The sequence below is a fragment of the Rhinoderma darwinii genome, chromosome 2 (genome assembly GCF_050947455.1).
Source record: "Rhinoderma darwinii isolate aRhiDar2 chromosome 2, aRhiDar2.hap1, whole genome shotgun sequence".
Lineage (NCBI taxonomy): Eukaryota > Metazoa > Chordata > Amphibia > Anura > Rhinodermatidae > Rhinoderma > Rhinoderma darwinii.
Window position 1 is genome coordinate 124,480,184 of NC_134688.1, and position 22,506 is coordinate 124,502,689.

Consider the following 22,506-nt stretch of genomic DNA (forward strand, 5'->3'; position numbering starts at 1 on the left):
GTTCCCTTTAAATCAGGGGTCTCAAACTCGGCCGGGTAAGTGGGCCACATATAGAAAAAGTTTTAAGTTGACCGGCCGCATTACTTTCAAATTTGATACAATACAAAATTATTGTAATCAGTTATTTGAACTACTATAACAATATTACATTAGGGTTGTCACGATACCAGAATTTGGACTTCGATACCGATACTTCGTATAGTATTGTGATACTCTATACCAAAATTATACTTTGCCAACAATAATAATAAAAAAAAAAATTACTCCATTTTCTGATGCGAGGCACGTGGTACGATGAATATTGAACCTCCATGTGCCTCTCATGAATAGTTCCGTCATAATGGACAACATTGGGTTAATGTGTGAGGCACATGGGGTTAATTACTATTAATGTGAGGCACATGGAGGTTCAAAATTCAGAATACCTTGTGCCTCACATTAATAAGTGAAAGAAAGCAGTTTTTATTTTATAACAGCATAAACATCATAAATGATGCTATAAATGTGTTATTACGGTCGCGACGATACCGAATATGTGTATATTTTATGTATTGAGACTTCTTTTAATGTTTATTGTAAAAAAATGGGTGTATTTTTTTTAATTTAACTTTACTTTTTTAATTTTAAACTTTAATGTACGGGCATATATCTATATACTGATAGGTATGTCCTAACAACTGCCTGTGTACGAAGTATAACCTAACAGGAAATATGGTAAGAGAGCCCTAGGGTCCTTGAATGGACCCTGGGCTGGCCGCCCATATATGGTATGTCCATCGACTGCATCACAGGGTTTCCTGTGACGCGATCCAAAGGGCATCCCCCCTTCTCATTTTCCCCTTGAATTCTGTGGTCAGCTTTGATCGCAGCATTCAAGGGAATAGCGGCCGAGATTGGAGGTTTCTCTGATCTCCACCGTTAGAGCAGAGCTGCGGCTGTGTAATACAGCAATTGCCCGGCTCCTGAGAATAAGTGTGTGCGCGCGATCAGCATGAGGTGACGGCACTGCACTAATGAGCATCGGCACAGGCACTGAAGACAGAATATAGGGTGTTTTGTAGTGGGCCCGCCATGTTCTGTCTTCAGTGCTGACAATCATTAGTGCAGCGCTGGTCGCATCACATTATGCTGACCGCGCGAACACTTGTCAGGACTCAGGAACGGTGCAATGGCAGTATTACACAGCCACAGCCCTACTCTAACAACATTCATGTGTTACTATACTAAATATTACTATACTCGAAATACATGAATTAACAGTATTGTACTGTTTGAGGCTACACAGTATCGAAACAGTATTGAAGTTTCGATGCATCGGGCAACCCTATACTACATTACTATAATAATACTACATTACTATAACAGTAATACATTACTATAATAATACCGTTAGGTTTGAACTTAAAGGAAATTTGCGAGTTTACTCCACGTGATTATTTTAACAATTCAGTTTTCCAGTTTAAGCGTCACTAAATGCAGTCCGGCTTAGTTGGGAGTGGGTAGCCCCACTGGGTTGGGAGTCAAGAGTGGGTAGCCCCTTTTTAGATAGTGCCACAATGACACAGTGCCCTCTGTAGATCCTGCCACACACCCACCCGTGGAAAATGCCACATGGCCCTCTCTAGATACTGCCACACACCCACCTGTGGATAATGCCACAGTGCCCTCTGTAGATAATGATAATGCCACACACACACACCGCTCCATTAGTGCTCCCTCTAGGAGTGGAATCCCCAGCCAGAGCGTTACCGACGCTGTGACCGGGGATTCCTCTGCTGGTGGAGCCCCTAACGTCACTGTCCATAGACCGTGACGTCAGGGGATCCTCCTGGACCGGAATGTGATGTCAACCCCAGAGCCAATGTCCCAGAGCAGAGCACTAGTATAGGCTCTGCTCTAGAACTCTGGGGAAGCCACGGACATCAGTGTCCATATATGGACAGTGATGTCAGGGGCTTGCCCAGAGCTGGAGTTCCAAAGCACAGCCGCGTCTAGCGCTTTGCCTGGGATTCCAGCTCTGCTTCTGACATCACTGTCCATATATGGACAGAGATGTCAGGGGCAACCCCAGAGCTGGAGTCCCAAGCAGAGCTTCCCCAGAGTCCCGGAGCAGAGCCTCTACTAGCGCTCTACCCAGGACTCCGGCTCTGGGGAAGCACCTGACATCACTGTCCATATATGGACAGCCATGTCAGGGGATTTCACAGAGTCCTGGAGCAGAGACTATACTAGTGGCTCTGTGTCCCACGGCCCGTGTGTTTGAGACCCCTGCTTTAAAAACACAAGTCTTCCCATATACAGAGGTTATTAGAGCTGTAGTAGCTTACCTATCTATATGTAAAGAGACAGATAGTGAGAAATGCAAGGTACCTATGTTGCAGGAAAATAGAATGACAGTAAAGAATTTTATTACAAGCTTGGAGCAACACAACTTCTACACGTCCTTATTTGGAACAGAATGATGGAAACATTACGAAAAGTTTATACAATATATGTTCACATATAAAAACAAAGTCAGTAAAAATATTTCCTTTTGTCCTTTTAAATGCAATTCTAATATTATTAATAATAACAATAAAAGCAGCACTATGTCAATATAAGATGCAATTTAACCAAGATGGTCCATCTGCCTTCAGTTGGCCCCATTTTAGCCAAATATAATAAGTGCATCACATGGATCATTCAACACAAACGTCTGATAAAAACGGAATGTTACGGTATTCGCACCAACAAAATGCATTGAAATGAAGTCAGTGTAGCCAATTATGGCATAATTATGTATGCTGCTGCCCTCTTGTGGTAATTTTTTAGATTCACAAAGAATACAATTCATTATTTCTTGCTAGAAAGCTTTATACTGTAACAATACAAGTTCTCTGGTTTAAGAATTCTCTGACAACTAGGCTCTGTTCACACCACATTAGTACTACGTTTAACAGAATACAATTATTTTTAGAATTTTTTTTAAGCCATTTGAGCCTCCACTTTTTTTAGTTCTATTCCTAGTTTTGACGCCGAAAAACTGTACAGTACAAAATCAGTGGCACAAAACGTTCCCGTACACTTCTATAAGTGTCATATTACCGTTTCATATAACTTGGCTGAAGTGTTGAGCCAAAAAACAGTAGTGTGCATGAGGCCTTAATCTGTTTTATTTGTGTCTGTATTTAAACACACAATTCAATCTGCAACAAAGTACAGAACAATGCAAGACAACGGAATTTTACCACTCTGTTGAACAGAGTACAAAATGTGGCGGCAATAGGGCCTTACATTGGGGTTTTGGGGCAGTGGCCCCACAAATGCCATGAATGATGCAAAGCTGGCACTTGGTAAAAGCGGTCATCGGAGTCGTCAGTAAAGTGCACAGAATTCTGCTTGTTCTATGACAGCAGGTCCCAGAGGGTATTTAATCGGCATATAAATCAAAGTCTTTTCCTGTTGAATCTGAGACATAGTATAAAGTATATAATATACAACATGAGGATTTTATGTTCGTAGCCACCTAGATGCTGTAGACAACCATCACCGCAGAAAAAACGAAATATCAGTGGCGGAAATCTTTTCATTTCAAGGTTGGCAGACAGTTTGTATTCAATTTTAAGTTCTTATTTGCAAATCTATAACTGTGGCAGTTGTTTCCACAAGACTAAAGAGGGGGAAAAAAGAAATATCAAGACACAATTCTATCTCTAGAATAAAACAAAAACTTTTATTGCTGGGGTTAATGTTCCCATGCCAAATGGGATTTTAGAAAAATAGATGAAACACATCTGAATGGAAGCAAACGCGCAAAATATTGTAGACAGGTCTTCTGCATACAAAGTCACTGTGCCCAGGAGTAAGGGGAACCCCATTCACTTGTCGTCTTTGCATTGTGCCGCCGATCACCGATAGACAAATAAAAAGAAAGCTTGTGATGTGTGTTCAGCGCCACGGCACCTCGCTCCCATCCACACGGTTAGTCACTTTTATCTTCTCCTTGGTAATGTCTGTACTCTGGCTTCAGCTCCCAAGTGTTCCTGTGAGTTCCTTTTACGTTGTGAATGCCTATGTCTCGCAATATTTCTTTTAGATATACCTGGAGGGGAAACAAAAACGTATGTAAGCTAAAGTCATTGGACTGGAATACAAATGACATTATGATGCACAACTGTACATGTCATGACGTGTCCTGCCCAAGGAAACACATACTTTAAGCTCTGGAGGAGATCTGCAAAGACCACTCTGATGGTCACCATACTACTAGTCTGTATATGTGTTCAGAACCTCCCCAAAAAAAGTCAACTTGTAACCATTTCTCAATTACTACAAAGGCAAATAATTATCTGAAGCTGCAGCCGAATAAAACGAACGCCACAAACATCCTATCGGAATCAAAGGAGTAGTTTGTAGAAAGGTTTCTCTGCAAAAATCACTGTACATAAAAATGTTACATAGTTACAGAGTCCACCGATCGCTAAAGCGAAAACGGCACGAGCGCTCAGCCGCTTTTTTGACTGCGATCGTCATTCTTAGTATACCTGAAGGAGGGCTCACATAGAAAGTCTGAGAGTGCGTCTTCAGCCTGATGATGCGCTATTAGACTTTCTATGTGAGACCCTCTTCAGGTACACTAGGATTGCCAATCGCAGCCCAAAAAAAAAGGCAAAGCGCTCCACAGGTCAACAGTTTGCCAGTAAGACAGTAAAGCCGAATTCAGACAACCATAGTATACGTCCGTTAAAACAACGGCCATCACACGGACGCATGTATTTCAATTGGGCCGTTTTCACGGATCCCTCGATAGACTCAAGTCTATGAGGGATCCATGAAAACGGGACCCACACGGGTGCAACTCGGACATGAAAAACTTACGTAAGGAATTACTCTCTTGCTCCCTCAAATCCCTCCCTTTTCAAAATACCAACTATGTCAAATACTGGGACACGTGCAATGGGTTAGGTTTGGAAAGATGGGATCTGAAGCTTCATATACATATTCTATCATGTCATTTATTTCCAGAGGTCTATTCATCCACATCATTTAATGTTCAGTGTATGCACCTAGGACAACTCTGTCAATCTTCATGTCAGCTTCCTTCTAGATCTCTGTATGTGGCGGAGACCCTCTAGGACTTCGATTTGATGAGTGCTAGGGTTACACAGTTAGTACAGTTGAAAAAAGACATGTCCATCAAGTCCAACCAAGGGACGGGAAAAGGGAAGGTAAAAATTTCTACACATAGGAGCTTATATTTTTTGTTCTAGGAAATTATCTAAGCCTTTTTTAAAGCCATCTACTGTCCCTGCTGTGACGGCTCCTGCGGTGACTATTCCATAAATTCACAGTTCTCACAGTAAAGAAGACTTGTCGCCTCTGCAGGTTGAACCTTCTTTTCTCCAGACGGAGGGAGTGCCCCCTTGTTTTTTGAGGGGGTTTTACGTGGAACAGGATTTCACCATATTTTTTGTATGTGCCATTAATATATTCATATAGGTTAATCATGTCCCCCCTTAGTCGTCTTTTTTCAAGGCTAAATAGGTTTAATTCTTTTAATCTTTCCTCATAACTTAGATTCTCTATGCCCCTTATTAGCTTTGTTGCTCTTCTTTGTATTTTTTCTAACTCCAGGGCATCCTTTCTATGAACTGGAGCCCAGAACTGAACTGCATATTCTAGATGAGGCCTCACTAATGCTTTCTAAAGTGGTAATATTACATCCCTGTCCCACGAGTCCATGCCTCTTTTAATACACAACAATATCTTGCTGGCCTTTGAAGCAGCTGATTGACACTGCATGCTGTTATTAAGGCCGGGTTTACACGAGCGTGTAAGTTTTGCGCACGCAAAAAACGCAGCATTTTGCGTGCGCAAAAAGCACTTAACAGCTCCGTGTCTCATCACCATATGATGCGCGGCTGCGTGATTTTCGCGCAGCCGCCATCATTATGACACTCCATTTGGATGTTTGTAAACCGAAAAGCACGTGGTGCTTTTCTGTTTTCATTCATCCTTTTCAGTGCTGTTGCGCGAATCACGCTTGTCCCACGGAAATGCTTCCGTGTGACATGGGTGGTTTTCACGCACCCATTGACTTCAATGTGTGCGTGATGCGCGAACAACGCACAAATATAGGACATGTCGTGAGTTTTTCGCAGCGGACTCACGCTGCGCAAAACTTACGGACTGTCTGCACTGCCCCATAGACTAACATAGGTCCGTACAACACGCGTGAAAGTCACGCGCGTTGCACGGACGTAATACACGTTCGTGTAAACAAGCCCTTAGTTTATGATTTACAAGTATACGCAGATCCTTCTCAACAAGTGACTCCCCCAGTGTAGCTCCCCCTAGGACATATGATGCGTGCAGATTGTTGGTACCCAGGTGCATAACTTTACATTTATCTACATTAAACCTCATTTGCCAAGTGGACGCCTAAACACTTAGGTTATGTTCACACAGAGTTTTTTGCAAGCGGAATTTCTGCCTCAAAATTCCGTTTGGAAGTTTGAGGCAGATTTTCCTCTCCCCGCACGCAGATTTTCGCTGCGTTTTTCGCCCGCGCCCATTGAGCGCCGCGGGCATAAAACGCCCTGAAATACGCTTTCTCTGCCTCCCATTGAAGTCAATAGGTCAGAGACGTAAACGCCCGAAGATACGGCATGTCCCATCTTTCTCCCGCGAGGCGGTTTTACCGCTCGCGGGAAAAAACCGCCCCCGCCTCCCAATGAAATCAATGGGAGGTATTTTCGGGCCGTTTTTTACGTGTTTTGTGGCGCGGTTTCCGCATCAAAAAACTAGTCAAACTCTGTGTGAACATAACCTAAGTGTGTCCAAATCAGCTTGCCATTTACGAACATCTTCGATAGACGGAACAATACTACATAGCTTGGTGTCATCTGCAAACATAGAAATAGTGCTATTAATCCCATCCTCTATATCATTAATAAATAAATTTAAAGGGAATGTGTCGCTAGTACAATGGCCACTTGGCCAAAAAGTAAAAAACGCCCAGTTGTCCATTGAGAAACTCATTAGCATAAAGCTAATATAGGTCATAACTACGTCATAAATGATCGTTTTTCTAAATAAAAAACACTGCTGTAATCTACATTACAGCGCAGATCACATTATGTATAATATAAACCACTTATAATGTGGTGACAGAGCCACTTTAAGAAGTCTCGGGTGTAACCCATCTGGTCCCGGGGCCTTGTGTACATTTATTTTATTTAATTTAGCCTGCACCATATCTACATTCATCCAATTCAGTATATCAACTGATATATTAACAGCACTGGCACCGGCTACATTAGCTGCTCTCTCTTCAGTTGTATATACAGAGCGGAAGAACCCATTTAGTAACTCTGCCATCTCTTGATCCCCTGTGACCAAATCCCCATTACCACTATCTAAGGGTCCTACATGTTCAGACCTGGGCTTTTTTGCATTTATATGCTTGAAGAATTTTTTAGGATTTGTTTTACTATCCTTGGCCACCTGCCTTTCATTTTGTATTTTTGCTGATTTTATTACCTTTTTACAGATTTTATTACGCGCTTTATATTTTACAAAGGCTACAGATGTACCCTCAGATTTGTATTTTTCAAATGTCCTTTTCTTTGTCATATATTGCCCTTTTTACAGAAGGTGTAAGCCATGTGAGGTTTAATTTTAGTCGTTTATACTTGTTACCTATAGGAATACATTTTGCACTATAATTATACAAAGTAGATTTGAATATCTCCCATTTATACCATTACTTGACATTATTTCTTCCCAGTCTATGTCCTGAATTGCAGGCCTCATCCTGGGGAAATTGGCCTTCTTAAAATTAAGTATTGTTGCCCTCCCAGCCTGTGTTTGTTTTTTTACAGATAGGCCTCATGCACACGAACGTATTTTTGTCCTCCCGTAAATACGGGTCCTTGGTCACACGTATTCGACCCGTATTGCCCCAGTATTTACGGACCCGTGCCCGTAAATACGGGTCCAGTGTCACTAGTATTCCACCTGTATTTACGGGCACGTTTTCGCTGCAAAACTGCACTGCAGTAATCGGCAGCCCCTTCTCTCTATCAGTGCAGGATAGAGAGAAGGGACAGCCCTTTCTGCAGAAAAAGTTAAAGAAATTCATACTTACCCGGCTGTTGCCTTAGTGACTCATCCCTCTCTTGACATCCAGCCCGACCTCCCTGGATGATGCGGCAGTCCATGTGACCGCTGCAGCCTGTGATTGGCTGCAGCGGTCACATGGGCTGAAACGTCATCCCGGGAGGCCGGACTGGAGGAAGAAGCAGCAGGGAGTTCTGGGTAAGTATGAACTTCTATTTTTTTTTACACGTTGATTTATATTGTGAACGGAAGTCACAGTCCAGGGTGCTGAAAGAGTTACTGCCGATCAGTTAACTCTTTCAGCACCCTGGACAGTGACTATCCACTGACGTAGTCTAGCAACGCTCCCGTAATTACGGGTGCACACACGTAGTCACCCGTAATTACGGGAGCTCCATAGACTTCTATGGACTGTCCGTGCCGTAATTACGGCCTAAAATAGGACATGTTCTATATTTTTCAACAGCTCGGGTAAGCATACGGGAAGGTACCTGTGGCCAATAGAAGTCTATAGGCCCGTAATTACAGCCCGTGATTACGGGCGTTTTTACGTTCGTGTGCATGGGGCCTTAGATTGTGTGTTACAGACGCACAGGAGCCGAAGTCAGCCGAGCCGTCAGTTCAACTCACTGACTAATGAGGCTTACAGCGGCGTTCTGCAGCTTCAATGTATAGTAGATACATAAAAGCCACAGCTCTGAAATGGTAAATTTTTAATAAATGTATATTACAAAAAGTGCTTGTAATCACCATTTATATACATTACGATTAAAAAAAATGTCACTGAAGTATTTCATAGCCTTTAAGATAACATTTATTCCACCATGTTATGCGGACAAGAGCTATAAATATTTTGAGTGGATTATACATATATGCTGCTTGATCATTCATCTGGACTGTTATTTTTTTTTCTGATTTCCTGTAATGCTATTTGCTACAATCTGCTTTAGTAAAATGAGATTAAGCTACAGCCACAGGCGTTCTCGCTGAGCGAAGGTTCATATGTCGTAACATTCACAACCAGCAGATGGCAGCAAATACTAACCTTTTACTTAATTCACCAATTCCTTTGCGACGCTGGTTTCAAAAGGTTACCAAAATCCTTATAATTGCTCCCACAAGTTTGTCTTTAAAGCAATCCATATTGTAATACAACAAAACCATGATGCCCATATTGCCTAACAAGTACTCACTTAACAATAATTGGGTATAAAACTAAAACCCGTACAGTAACCTTTGGGCCAGCCTCCATCCAAGCACTGTAAAAGAATATGTTCACCTTTGAACATAAAAATCGCAGTTCACAAATAACATAGATTTATATAAAAAGATGAGTACGTTTGTAAATACTCATCTTGTACTGATCCTGGGTTACAGATGGTATTATAGCCCAAGCTGTATTCACAATTCTGAAAGGCTTCAGAGCTGCTACTCTCAGTATACCCTGGTGGTATATAAGCAGTGTCTGTACAGAGCTCGCTCTGGTGATTGGTATTCTGAGAAGTCTAGTCTTTATACAATAACTGTCCCTTTGCATTATACGAGAGCAGCTAAGTTGTTAAGGACGTGCCGGATTTCAAGCTTGCCTACGATTTCCAGTGACAACCAGCAGAATTGTGAATGCAGCGGTGGACCAAAATAGAGGCAGTAAATTGGGAACAGTAATAATAAATAATGCATTTACAGAAAAAAAAACTAACAAGCTCAAGTGATTCGATCAGTGAACAAGAATTGTGAGGTGCGAAAAGCAATGGTGGATCCTTTCAACATGCACTGGTAGTTCTGCCCTATACGAGGGTTCCACGATGCATTGAAATAGCGATAGTATTCAGATGCTGTGCACCATCAAACGGTTCAATACCGTTAATTCATGTATTAAGGTACTAAGCTGTCCAGCGTCGCTCAGATCCGGAATAAGAGTGCACGCACACGTGCGGTGCTTGCATTGTCTTTCTGCAGCACAAAAAGAAGCTATGGAAAACTACAATGTATGTCTGAGGGAAAGCTATTCTGCTGCTCAGACAGAATTCTTTAAAGTTCGACAAACTTCTGACATGTCATAGAGACCTGTCAGAAGTTTGGATTGGTGGGGGTCCGAGCACTGAGACCGCCACCAATCACTAGAACGAAGCAGCTGAAGTACTCGTGTGAGCGCTCAGCTGCTTCGTGTCTGTTCGGCTTTTTCCGGAAAGCCGATGTATCGGAGTACGGGCTCCTAGACTTTGTATTGAGTCCGTACACGATACATTTGTTTCCGGAAAAAGCCGAACAGACACGAAGCGGCTGAGCGCTCACACGAGTACTTCAGCTGCTTCGTTCTAGCGATTGTGGGGGGGGTCTCCGTGCTCGGACCCCACCAATCCAAGCTTCTGACATGTCTCTGATGTGTCAGAAGTTTGTTGAACGTTTAGCTACACTTTACTATTTTTACCATTGGCGTACATTGTAAAGTTTTCTGCAGCGTAAGTTTATGCTGCGGTAATGCAATGCAAGTACGCCACATGTGAGCGCACCCTAGCAGTGTGCAACCCATTCTCTTCTGATATCCGTTATTTTAGATTTTGGAGGCTACGTTCCTAAACTTTATGGTGAACATGCTGTACAGTTCTAGTATGTCACAGTGAGGAACCAGTGGCAAGCATTATATAACGTTTATTTTAAAAGGAGATCTTAAAAAGCAATATCCACCCCCCAAACCTTTGTGAGTCATACGAATTATCAACAGGACAACCCAGAGAAAGGATTCATTTCACTGACACATCACACAGGGCATAACTGACAGACAGCGGTGGCTGCAGACCGTAGGCTGAGTGAATGGAGAGAGCTTTGTCTTCGAGTTTCTAAAGACATGATGTATAGGAAATAAAGAACGGAAAAAAGTTCCTAATATTAAAAAGATTTTCACACAAGTTCAGAAAATAAATCAAATGCTTAAATCTGGAATAGAGAATATAGCAAAAGCAAACACTGCAAAATATCACAAGAATGAATTTGAATGCCACAGTTTAACACATGCATTTTCTTGCACACAAGTTTTGGTGCATGGAGCAGCTCCATTATTTTTTTTTCTTTAAATAAGCCGTTCTATAAAATGTATTTAGAACTCCTTCTACGCAACCCTTTAAGAAAATGGGTCCTGGACAAAGAGCGGATTGGTTGTTATGAGTGGTTGTCTATTAGGGAAGTGTCCATAGTGGTGTAATGAATATTTTCTGGACACAATTTGGGGTCATTACTCCATTGGCTTACACAATTATGAGATCTCAATAGACTGCTTTTGAGATGTAGTGGAAGAGGCGTTTGTACCAAGCTTTGGGTCCAGCCCGCTTGGTCCAATCACTTTTGCAGAGGATCTGTATTGTTAGCAAAGGGGGAATTTGCCCAAAAGTCATAAAAAGGGTTTGGCAGCGGATACACACCAGATCTGTCTCTCCAAAGCAGCAAAATCCAGCTCCAAAATGTTGAGCCTATTTTTATGTTGGTATTGAGCCCACTCTCTTATATGTACGCCAGTGTCACTCAAACAGATCCCAGACATCACATACCATGTAACTGATCTTACATCTCTCCATCATGGAGCCACAAAATCTTTTCATCAGACATCACGTCAGAAAGGATGACAATTTGCAATTTGTCTGTAATACTTAATAAAGCATAATTATATACACACAATCGAGTCACATTATTATGGCCACCAGCTAATATCCAGAGTAACCGTCGCGTGCAGCACGTACAGCAGATAGATGGGCTGGTAGTGACTCATTAATGTGCTGGTAGGTCGTCTCAGGTATCTGGAGCCATGCTGACTGCAGTGCATCCCACATTTGCTATGGGGTGCGTGGGGGAGGATCCATAGAGTGAACAAGACGATTGAGGTGATCCCACAGATGCTCAATTGTGTTCAAGTCTGGTAAATTAGGGGGCCAGGGAAGTACAGGGAAGTCTTGGTCGTGCTCTTCCAACTACTGTCAGAAATTTCTAGCCGTGTGAAATGTCGCATTGTCTTGCTGGAAGATTCTGTCTGCCCCAGGGAAGACAAACAGCATGTATGGGTGGACGTGATCTGCAACGATGGATTCATACAAAAATCGGTTCAGCGTCCCTTCCACATCGATGAGTGGGCACAAAGAATGCCATGAAAAAATTCCCCAGACCAAAATGCTGCTGCCACCAGATTCTGTTCTTCCAGCAATGGTTGCAGGATGTCGGTTCTCGAATGTTTCTCGCCTGAAACGCCAACGTCCATCAATCGATGAAGCAGAAAACGTGACTAATCGGAGAAGGCAACCCTTTGCCAATCAGTGGTCCAATTCCGATACTGCCGTGTAAATTGGAGCCTTTTTTTCCGATGCACCTTTGTTAGCATAGGAGCAGTGACTATCCATCTGCTTTGGAGCCCCATACGCAGAAGGGTTTGCTGAATTGTTTTAGACACACGTTTGGTAGCCCCGTGGTTGATTTTCATGGTGAGCTGCTCCACTGTAGAGGGTCATTCGGATCTCGCGCACTTTCGCAGCAGACGTTCACCTCTCACAGCAATGGCATGTCGGTTATTCCCAATGGTGCCATTAGTCCACTCAGGATTGGCTGCAGGAGGTTACATGCTACGTGCATCAGTGCTGCTTTTTTGGTTTATTTATTTCATTTCCAGACCCTAATAAAAAAAAATTCATATCCTGAATTACCCCTTTAACCCCTTAAGGACGCAGCCTAGTTTTGGCCTTAAAGGAACAGTGTCATCACAAAAAAAAATTTCATATGTTCAAGATGTTAGTGCTTTATTAAAAACGTTTATATTTATTTGTGTGTTTGTGTTTTACTTTTTCTTATTTTTACACTTTTTCTTCCCTATGGGGGGTGCCATTTTTTGTTCCATTTCTGTGTGTGTCGATTAACGACACATACAGACATGGAATACGGCAGCCACAGTCCCATAGGGACTGCGAACGGCTCCCGTCCCATTCACTTGTGTGTACGGCGTCTGTGTGGGAACTGCGCATGCGCCGCTCCCACACAGTCCAATTTGAAATTGGCGCCGTCCGGCGCCATTTTCCTGTGGACCGGAAGTCGCGGCCGGACAGTAATATTACTACTTCCGGTCGCGGCTTCCGGACTTGTGCACTTGGACCAGCGGCAGCAGACGGAGCGGACGGAGCCGCGGCGGCAGGAGCAGGTAAGAGATTTCAATGTATGTTCGTGTTTGTGTGTGTTTACTACTGTATGTAAACCTACTACACTGTGTGTTAGCTCAAAAAATGGCGACACACAGTGTAGGAGATTACACCGTTCAAACCCCTCGTTTATCCCGGCACTAGCCAGGATAAAGGAGGGGGGGGATGCTGAGAGCTCACTAGAGCGAGGGCTTTTTACCCAATTTTGCAGCAGAAAAGCTATGTGGTTGCTTTACCACATACTTTTGGGAATGGCTCCATCTAGTGACCAGAAATGGTAAATACTATAAATTTGAATCCAATTGAATCCAATTTATAATATTTCCTGACTCGTGAAAAAAATAAAAAAAATTTGAACAATGTTTAATCACCCACACACTAAATGTTTAATTTAAAAAAAACAAACATGTTTTTCTGGCAACACATTGCCTTTAAGGCTCAGAGCCCATTTTTCAAATCTGACATATTTCACTTTATGTGGTAATAACGTCGGAATGCTTAAACCTACCCAAGCGATTCTGAGATTGTTTTCTCGTGACACATTGGGCTTCATGTGCGTGGTAAAATTTGGTCGATATATTCAGTGTTTATTGGTGAAAAATTGCAAAATTTAGAGAAAATTTTGAAAAAATTGCATTTTTCAGAATTTAAATGCATCTGCTTGTAAAACAGACGGTTATACCACCCACAATAGTCACTAGTTCACATTTCCCATATGTCTACTTTAGATTGGCATCGTTTTTTGAACATTCTTTTATTTTTCTTGGACGTTACAAGGCTTAGAACATAAACAACAATTTCTCATATTTTTAAGAAAATGTCAAAAGCCTTTTTTTTAAGGTACCTGTTCAGTTCTGAAGTGGCTTTGAGGGGCCTATGTATTAGAAACCCTGATAAAACACCCCATTTTAAAAACTAGACCCCTCAGAGTATTCAAAACAGCATTTAGAAAGTTTTTTAACCCTTCAGGCATTTCACAGGAATTAAAGCAAAGTGGAGGTGAACTTTGCAAATTTCATTTTTCTTGCGGAATTTCAATTTTATTCATTTTTTTTTCTGTAACACAGAAGGTTTTACCAGAGAAACAATACTAAATATGTATTGTCCAGATTCTGAAGTTTTTAGAAATGTCCCACATGTGGCCCTACTGCGCTCGTGGACTAAAACACAAGCCCTAGAAGCAAAGAAGCACCTAGTGCATTTTGAGTCCTCTTTTTTTATTAGAATATATTTTAGGCAGCATGCCAGGTTTGAAGAGGTGTTGAGGTGCCAAAACAGTAGGAATCCCCCAATAGTGACCCCATTTTGGAAACTACACCCCTCAAGGAATTCATTTATGGTTGTTAGCATTTTGAGCACACAGTTTTTTCACAGCACCTATTTCAATTGGGCTGTGACATTAAAAAAATGACATTTTTTCCAATAAGATGTAATTTTTTATCAAAATTTCTTATTTTCACAGGGAACAAAATGCTCAATTTTGTTGCCCAATTTCTCCTGAGTGCAGCAATACCCCATTTGTGGCAATAAACTGCCGTTTGGGCCCATGGGAGGCCTCAGAAGGGAAGGAGCGCTGTGTGTTCTTTGGAGTCCAGATTTTGCTGGATTGGTTTTCGGCTGCCATGTCGCATTTGCAGAGCCCCAGAGGTATCAAAGCAATGGAAACCCACCAGAAGTGACCCCATTTTGGAAATTACACCCCTCAAGGAATTAATTTATGGGTAATGTGACCATTTAGACCCCATAGTTTCTTCACAGAACTTATTTGAATTGGGCTGGGAATTAAAAAAATATATTTTTTTTCCAATAATATGTCATTTTAGCTCAAAAATTCTTATTTTCACAAGAAATAAAATACTCCATTTTGTTGCCCAATTTGTCCTGAGTGCGGCAATACCCCATTTGTGGTGATAAACTGCCGTTTGGGCCCATGGGAGGGCTCAGAAGGAAAGGAGCGCTGTGTGTTCTTTGGAGTCCAGATTTTGCTGGATTGGTTTTCGGGTGCCATGTCGCATTTGCAGAGCCCCAGAGCTATCAAAGCAATAGAAAACAATCACAAATGACCCCATTTTGGAAACTACACCCCTCAAGGAATTCATTTATGGGTGTTGTGACTATTTTGACCCCATAGTTTTTTCACAGAACTAATTTGAATTGGGCTGGGAATGAAAACAAAATTATTTTTCCCAAATAATATGTAGTTTGGGCTGAAAATTTCTTATTTTCAAAAGAAACAAAATACCCCATTCTGTTGCGCAATTTGTTCTGAGTGCCGCAATACCCCATTTGTTGTGATAAACTGCCGTTTGGGCCCATGGGAGGGCTCAGAAGGAAAGGACCACCATTTGGCCTACTGGGGATTTTCTAGTGCGAAGTCATGTATGCAGAAGCACCTGAGGTACCAGTACAGTTGAAACCCGCAAGAAGTGACCCCGTTTTAAAAACTACACCCTTAAGGCATTCATCTAGAGGTGTAGTGAGCATTTTGACCGGAGACCTACACCCCATAAACTGTAATGTGGGTTCTCCCGGGTATGGCAATACCCTACATGTGGCTGTTATCAGCTGCCTGGGCACACAGCAGGGCTCAGAGGGGAAAGACGAGGGGGTATAAGCTGTGCGGAGGGCATCAGGGTAAGTAAAATTGGGGTAAATTATAAACCAAGGGATGTATGATAAATTTTAAAACACTCTTTCATACAGAGCTCTGGTTATTCGGGACACGTGTCACAATGATATATTGTGTCATCCCTTATCGCCCTCTTATAGCAGACTTTGCACCTCTTTTGACTTTTTCCCTTCTTGCCAGTTTGGGGAACTTCCCCTGTAAAGTGTTGCCGCCCTGGTACGATGCGTGTGGCCCCGCTTCCAGAAGTACTGGGTGCCCCCCCTTCTTGGTCCCTAAAGATTAGGTTCTTGATAACCACCTCTTGAAATTCCAGGAAAGTTCCCGTCTGGCCTGCACATCGACGTAGCACGTACGCATTGTACAAAGCCATCTGTATGATGTGCACGGCCAGCTTCTTATACCACACCGCATAGCGCTGTAGGGCTTCAGGGCTTGATCTTACAAGTCCACCCCTCCCATGTACCTATTGTAGTCCAGGATGCAGTCTGGTTTGGGGGTGGCCTTTCCTTCATATATCCTAAACCTGTAGGTATACCCTGATGCACTCTCGCAGCTTATACAGCTTCACGCCATACCTTGCCCTCTTACCCGGCAGGTACTCGCGGAATTGAACCCTCCCTTTAAAATGTACCAGGGACTCATCTATAGAAATACACTTCTCGGGGTGTATGCTGGGGAAAACCGGGCACTGGAACGGTCTAATAGGGGTCTCCGTTTATACAAACGGTCAAAACTGGGGTCATCTCGGGGTGGCCACGGCTCATTATCAGTATAATGTAAGAAGCGAAGTATTGCCTCATTTATTTATTTTTTTAGGTTCCAGTACAGTTCTGAAGTTGCTTTGAGGGGCCCATATATTAGAAACCCCTATGAAATACCCCATTTTAGAAACTAGACCCCTCAAAGTATTCACAACAGCATTTAGAAAGTTTATGAACCCTTTAGGTGTTTCACAGGAATTTAGAGCAAAGTAGAGGTGAAATTTACATTTATTTTTTTTGTCAGAAAATCCTCTTTATACCATTTTTTTTATACCACAAAAGGATTTATCAGTGAAACGCAAATTAATACGTATTGCCCAGATTCTGCAGTTTAGAGAAATATCCCACATGTGGCCCTCGGGCGGTAATGGGCTGAAGCATCGGCCTCCGAAGCAAAGGAGCACCTAGTGGATTTTGAGGCCTCTTTTTTATTAGGCACCATGTCCGGTTTGAAGAGGTCTTGTGGTGCCAAAACATTGGGAACCCCCCAAAAGTGACCCCAATTTGGAAACTAGACCCCTTGAGGAATCCATTGTAGTTTTCTTGGGGTGCATGCGGCTTTTTGATCAGTTTTTATTCTATTTTTAGGTGGCGTGGTGACTAAAAAAACAGCAATTCTACTATTGTTTTTTTATTCTTTTTTTTTTACAGCGTTCACCGTGCGCTATAAATAAAATATTCACTTTATTCTGCGGGGCGATACGATTACGGCGATACCAGATGTTTTTAGTTTTTTTTTATGTCTTATGGCGTTTGCACAATAAAATACGTTTTGTAAACAATCATTCACTTTTTGTGTTACCTTATTCTAAGAGCCATAACGTTTTTATTTTTCAATCAATAAAGGCGTGCGAGGACTTATTTTTTGGGTAACGAACTGTAGTTTCGATCAGTACCATTTTTAGGTACATGCGACTTTTTGATCTCTTTTTATTCCATTTTTTGGGAGGTGAAGTGACCAAACAATTGTGATTCTGGTACGGTTTATTATTATTTTATTTTACGGCGTTCATCGTGCGGGATAAATAATGAAATAATTTTGTAGTTCAGGCCGTTACGGACGCGGCAATACCAATTATGTATAGTTTATTTGTTTGTTTATATATTTTTATTAATAATAAAGGACTGATAAGGGAAAAGGGGGATTTTTACTTTTATTACTTTTAAATCTTTTATTTTCTTATTTTTACACATCTTTTTTTAACTTTTTTTAAACTTTATTACTTTGTCCCACTAGGGGACTTGAGGGCAGGAGGCCCTGATCGCTATTCTAATACACTGCACTACATGCGTAGTGCAGTGTATTAGAACTGTCAGCTACTCACTGACAGCAAGCATAGTGGGTCCTGACGTTGTCAGGACCCACTAGGCTTCCGTCTATGGCATAGCCGGACGCCATTGTTTGGTGTCCGGTTGCCATAGTCACCATCGCCGGCCGCTATCGCGTAGCAGGCCGGCGATGGCAGCTTAACCCCTAAAAAGCTGCGATCTCTATAGAACGCGGCTTTTAAGGGGTTAATCAGCGGGGACACAGCGATCGGTCCCCGCTGTAGGAGCTGTGACAGCTGCTGAACAAGACAGCAGCGTCACAGCTCCTGTATGTATCGGGAGGACGGCCGAAACGGCCGTTACTCCCGTGACGTACTATTACGTCATGGAGCGCGAACGATACAGCTGCCATGACGTAATAGTACGTCAAGGAGCGGGAAGGGGTTAATGACCAGGTCTATTTTGGTCTTTAGGATGAAACATTCTTTTTTTTCCATCATCTTTTATTTTTCTGTTGATATAGTCATATGAGGGCTTGTTTTCTGCACAACGAGTGGTATTTGTCAATAGCATAATTTTGGGTACATATAATATATTGCTTAAACTTTTAGAAACAGTTTTTTAGGGGGGCAACTTAAAAAAACAAAAAACAGCTTTTCCGCCGTGCGGTGTAAATACCACGTTCCTTTTTTTCTATGGATTGGTATCATTACGGCGACACAAAATATGTAGATTTTTTATGCCCTATTTTTTTTATGTTGTGTGTTTTATCTACTTTTGCACAATAAAAAAGACTTGAAACAAAAAAATTTGTTTTTGCCTCACCAATTCCAAAAGCAATAACTTTTGTATTTTTCAGCAAATGAAGCAATATGTGGCCTTGTTTTTAATGGAAATAAAAAAAATACTTTTTTTTTAAATTGTACTCAATTATTTTTAGTCCCAGAAGGGGACTTCAGAAATGTTATCTTTTGATCGCTTATATAATGGTTTGGTAAACGAAAGCATTACTGCCTGTCAGTGTAAAACAGACGGGCAGTCTATTAGACATAATAATTTCTGGCCTGGGGGCCTTTAACAGGCCGCCAGCTGCCATGGCAACCCATGGTGGCCATTGGAGGTTTCTTCGCTTTTGTGCTATCGTGGGGAGCATCACGTACATGCACGTCGGGATGAGTGTAGAAGACCCTGCCCGTGAAGGACTGGCATATTCCTTATCGGAGATCTTTATGGCATATTCCTATCCAGCACTGTAAAGAGAATCAGCTGAGGTGGAGGCGAGCCACCCATTCATTCTCTTTTCTCCATTGTAGTTTATGGTAGTTGCTAAACACCCCCAAAATTGGTACAAACACGGTCGATATGCCATAAATTATTTAGTGTAACGTCCTTGGTCGCTGACCACGAACTCCTTCCATCCAGTCGACCCCCTTCTCTCCAGAGATGTCTGCACATGCAGCCGTCCTGTTTCCAGTTCCCAGTGTTCCCCGTTCCGGCTACCTGTAACCTGTATCCCGTGCTATCCTGGTCAAGTGCCGTGTTGAGCTGAAGTCGTGCTGTGTGGTGTTCCACGCCGGTCCTGCTATACCACGCCTGGCGCCTGCCTGCTGCCTAGTCCGAGCCGAGCCTGTATTGCTACTGTCTGAGCTACCACAGGTCCACTATACGAACTATAGACAGTGACCTGTGTCCTGTTGGCCAGCTGCCATACCATCAAAGCGGTACAGCCCAATGGGTCCACGTACCCCTCGTGACATTTAGATAGCGATAATTTGGGAGAAGTACAATCCAACAATGTGGCTCTCTAACCAGAAAAAAGTAGTACACCCTTGACGTAGAGCCCGCTGCCTTTGGCTTAACAATTAATCTTTTGTGGACCAGATATGAGAACCCCAACACAAATTTTATATGTGTAAATGTTTGATTGCAAAGAAATTACTCAACATGCTGACATCTCGTGAATCGTCTGAAGATTCCTGTTGCTATGGCAATAGTCACAGACTGAACAATACTGATAATGGATCATTACATGTACTAATGTGTAGCTTTGTAAAATCAGAAGGGATCACAGTCCACTACATGGGTCCTAACCCATCCATATTCGGAATAAGTAAAGATAGATGTGTGCAGTTGCTATAGCTCTTTCTAGCCTGCGTTCGGCAACTTCACATTATTTTATCTAACCTCTCTGTTCTACAGATTTCCATAGGAACAACTATGGTTTCAAGGATCAGTCAGGTGTTTCCGACATGGTGATATTTTCAGATGTCTACAAAGGGAACTTATTACCAAAGCAGATTCAGAATGGTTATACATTAATAATCATATATTATACTAGTACTTCTCAATGAATTAGAATATCAAAAAGTTAAATTTATTTCAGTAATTCAATTCACAAAGTGAAACTCATATTATATAGATTCATTACACACAGAGTGATCTATTTCCAGCATTTTTTTCTTTTAATGTTAATAATTGTGGTGAACAGTCCATGAAAACCCAAAATGTAGTCTTTCAGAAAATTTTAATATTATACAAGCCCAATTTCAAAAATGATTTTTAATACCGAAATGTTGCCCTACTGAAAAGTATGTACAGTATACGCACTCAGTACTTGGTCGGGGCTCTGACTCTGCATGAATTACTGCATCAATGCAGCGTGGCATGGAGGCGATCAGCCTGTGGCACTCATGAGGTATTATGGAAGCCCAGGTTGCTTTGATAGCGGCCTTCAGCTCGTCTGCATTGTTGGGTCTGGTGTCTGATCTTCCTCTTGACAATACCCCATAGATTCTCTGAGGTTTAGGTCAGGCGAGTTTGCAGGTCAATCAAGCGCAGTGATACTGTGGTTATTAAACCATGTATTGGTACTTTTGGCAGTGTGGGCAGGTGCCAAGTCCTGCTGGAAAATGAAATCAGCATCTCCATAAAGCTGGTCAGCAGAGGGAAGCATGAAGTGCTCAAAAATTTCCTGTAAGACTGCTATCTTGACTCTGGACTTGATATAACACAGTGGACCAACACTGCTGCTCAGTGGTCCAAAGTCCTGTTTTCAGATGAAAGTAAATTTTGCATTTCATTTGGAAATCAAGGTCCCAAAGTCTGGAGGAAGAGTGGAGAGGCATCAATCCAAATTGCTTGCGGTCTAGTGTGAAGTTTCCACAGTCAGTGATGGTTTGGGGAGCCATGTCATCTGCTGGTGTTGGTCCACTATGTTATATCAAGTCCAGAGTCAGCGCAGCGTCTACCAGGAAATTTTAGAGCACTTCATGCTTCCCTCTGCTGATAAGCTTTATGGAGATGCTGATTTCATTTTCCAGCAGAACTTGGCACCTGCCCACACTGCCAAAAGTACCAATACCTGGGTTACTAACCACAGTATCACTGTGCTTGATTGGCCAGCAAACTTGCCTGACCTAAACCCCATGGAGAATCTATGGGGTATTGTCAAGAGGAAGATGAGACACCAGACCCAACAATGCAGACGAGCTGAAGGCCACTATCAAAGCAACCTGGGCTTCCATAACACCTCAGCAGTGCCACAGGCTGATCGCCCCCATGCCACGCCGCATTGATGCAGTAATTCTTGCAGAGTCTGCGCCCCGACCAAGTATTGAGTGCATATACTGTATATACTTTTCAGTAGGTCAACATTTCGGTATTAAAAATCATTTTTGAAATTGGTTTTATATAATATTCTAATTTTCTGAGACACTAAATTTAGGGCCATCATTAACTGTTCGACAATCAACACTAAAAGAATAAAATGCTGGAAATAGATCACTGTCGGTAAAGAATCTATATAATATAGGAGTTTCACTGTTTGAATTGAATTTCTTAAATAAATAGGTGTATAGAGGTCCATTTCCAGCAACCATCACTCCAGTGTTCTAATGGTACATTGTGTTTGCTAACTGTGTTAGAAGGCTAATGGATTATTAGAAAACACTTGAAAACCCTTGTGCAATTACGTTAGCACCGCTGTACACAGTTTTGCTGTTTAGAGGAGCTATTAAACGGACCTTCCTTTGAGCTAGTTGAGAATCTGGAGCATTACATTTGTGGGTTCGATTCAACTCTCAAAATGGCTAGAAAAAGAGAGCTTTCATGTGAAACTCGACAGTCTATTCTTGTTCTTAGAAATTAAGGCTATTCCATGCGAGAAATTGCCAAGAAACTGAAGATTTCCTACAACAGTGTGTACTACTCCCTTCAGAGGACAGCACAAACAGGCTCTAACCAGAGTAGAAAGAGAAGTGGGAGGCCCCGCTGCACAACTGAGCAACAAGACAAGTTTTAAATTAGAGTCTCCTGTGCGAGAAATAGACGCCTCACAGGTCCTCAACTGGCAGCTTCATTAAATAGTACCCGCAAAACGCCAGTGTCAACGTCTACAGTGAAGAGGCGACTCTGAGATGCTGGCCTTCAGGGCAGAGTGGCAAAGAAAAAGCCATATCTGAGACTGGCTAATAAAAGGAAAATATTAATATGGGCAAAAGCACACAGACATTGGACAGAGGAAGATTGGAAAAAAGTGTTATGGACAGACGAATCGAAGTTTGAGGTGTTTGGATCA

General features: G+C 42.1%; 1 protein-coding gene across 1 annotated transcript in view; it reads right to left on the minus strand.

Annotated features, from left to right (window-relative positions):
• Window positions 1-2,386: 2,386 nt before the first annotated feature.
• GTF2F2 (general transcription factor IIF subunit 2) overlaps window positions 2,387-22,506 on the minus strand; it is a 174,315-nt gene continuing 154,195 nt past the window's right edge. Inside the window, exon 9 of the mRNA XM_075850234.1 lies at window positions 2,387-4,081. Within this exon, the coding sequence (XP_075706349.1) occupies window positions 3,962-4,081 (120 nt within the window). The 3' untranslated portion in view covers window positions 2,387-3,961. The remainder of the gene's footprint in view (window positions 4,082-22,506) is intronic.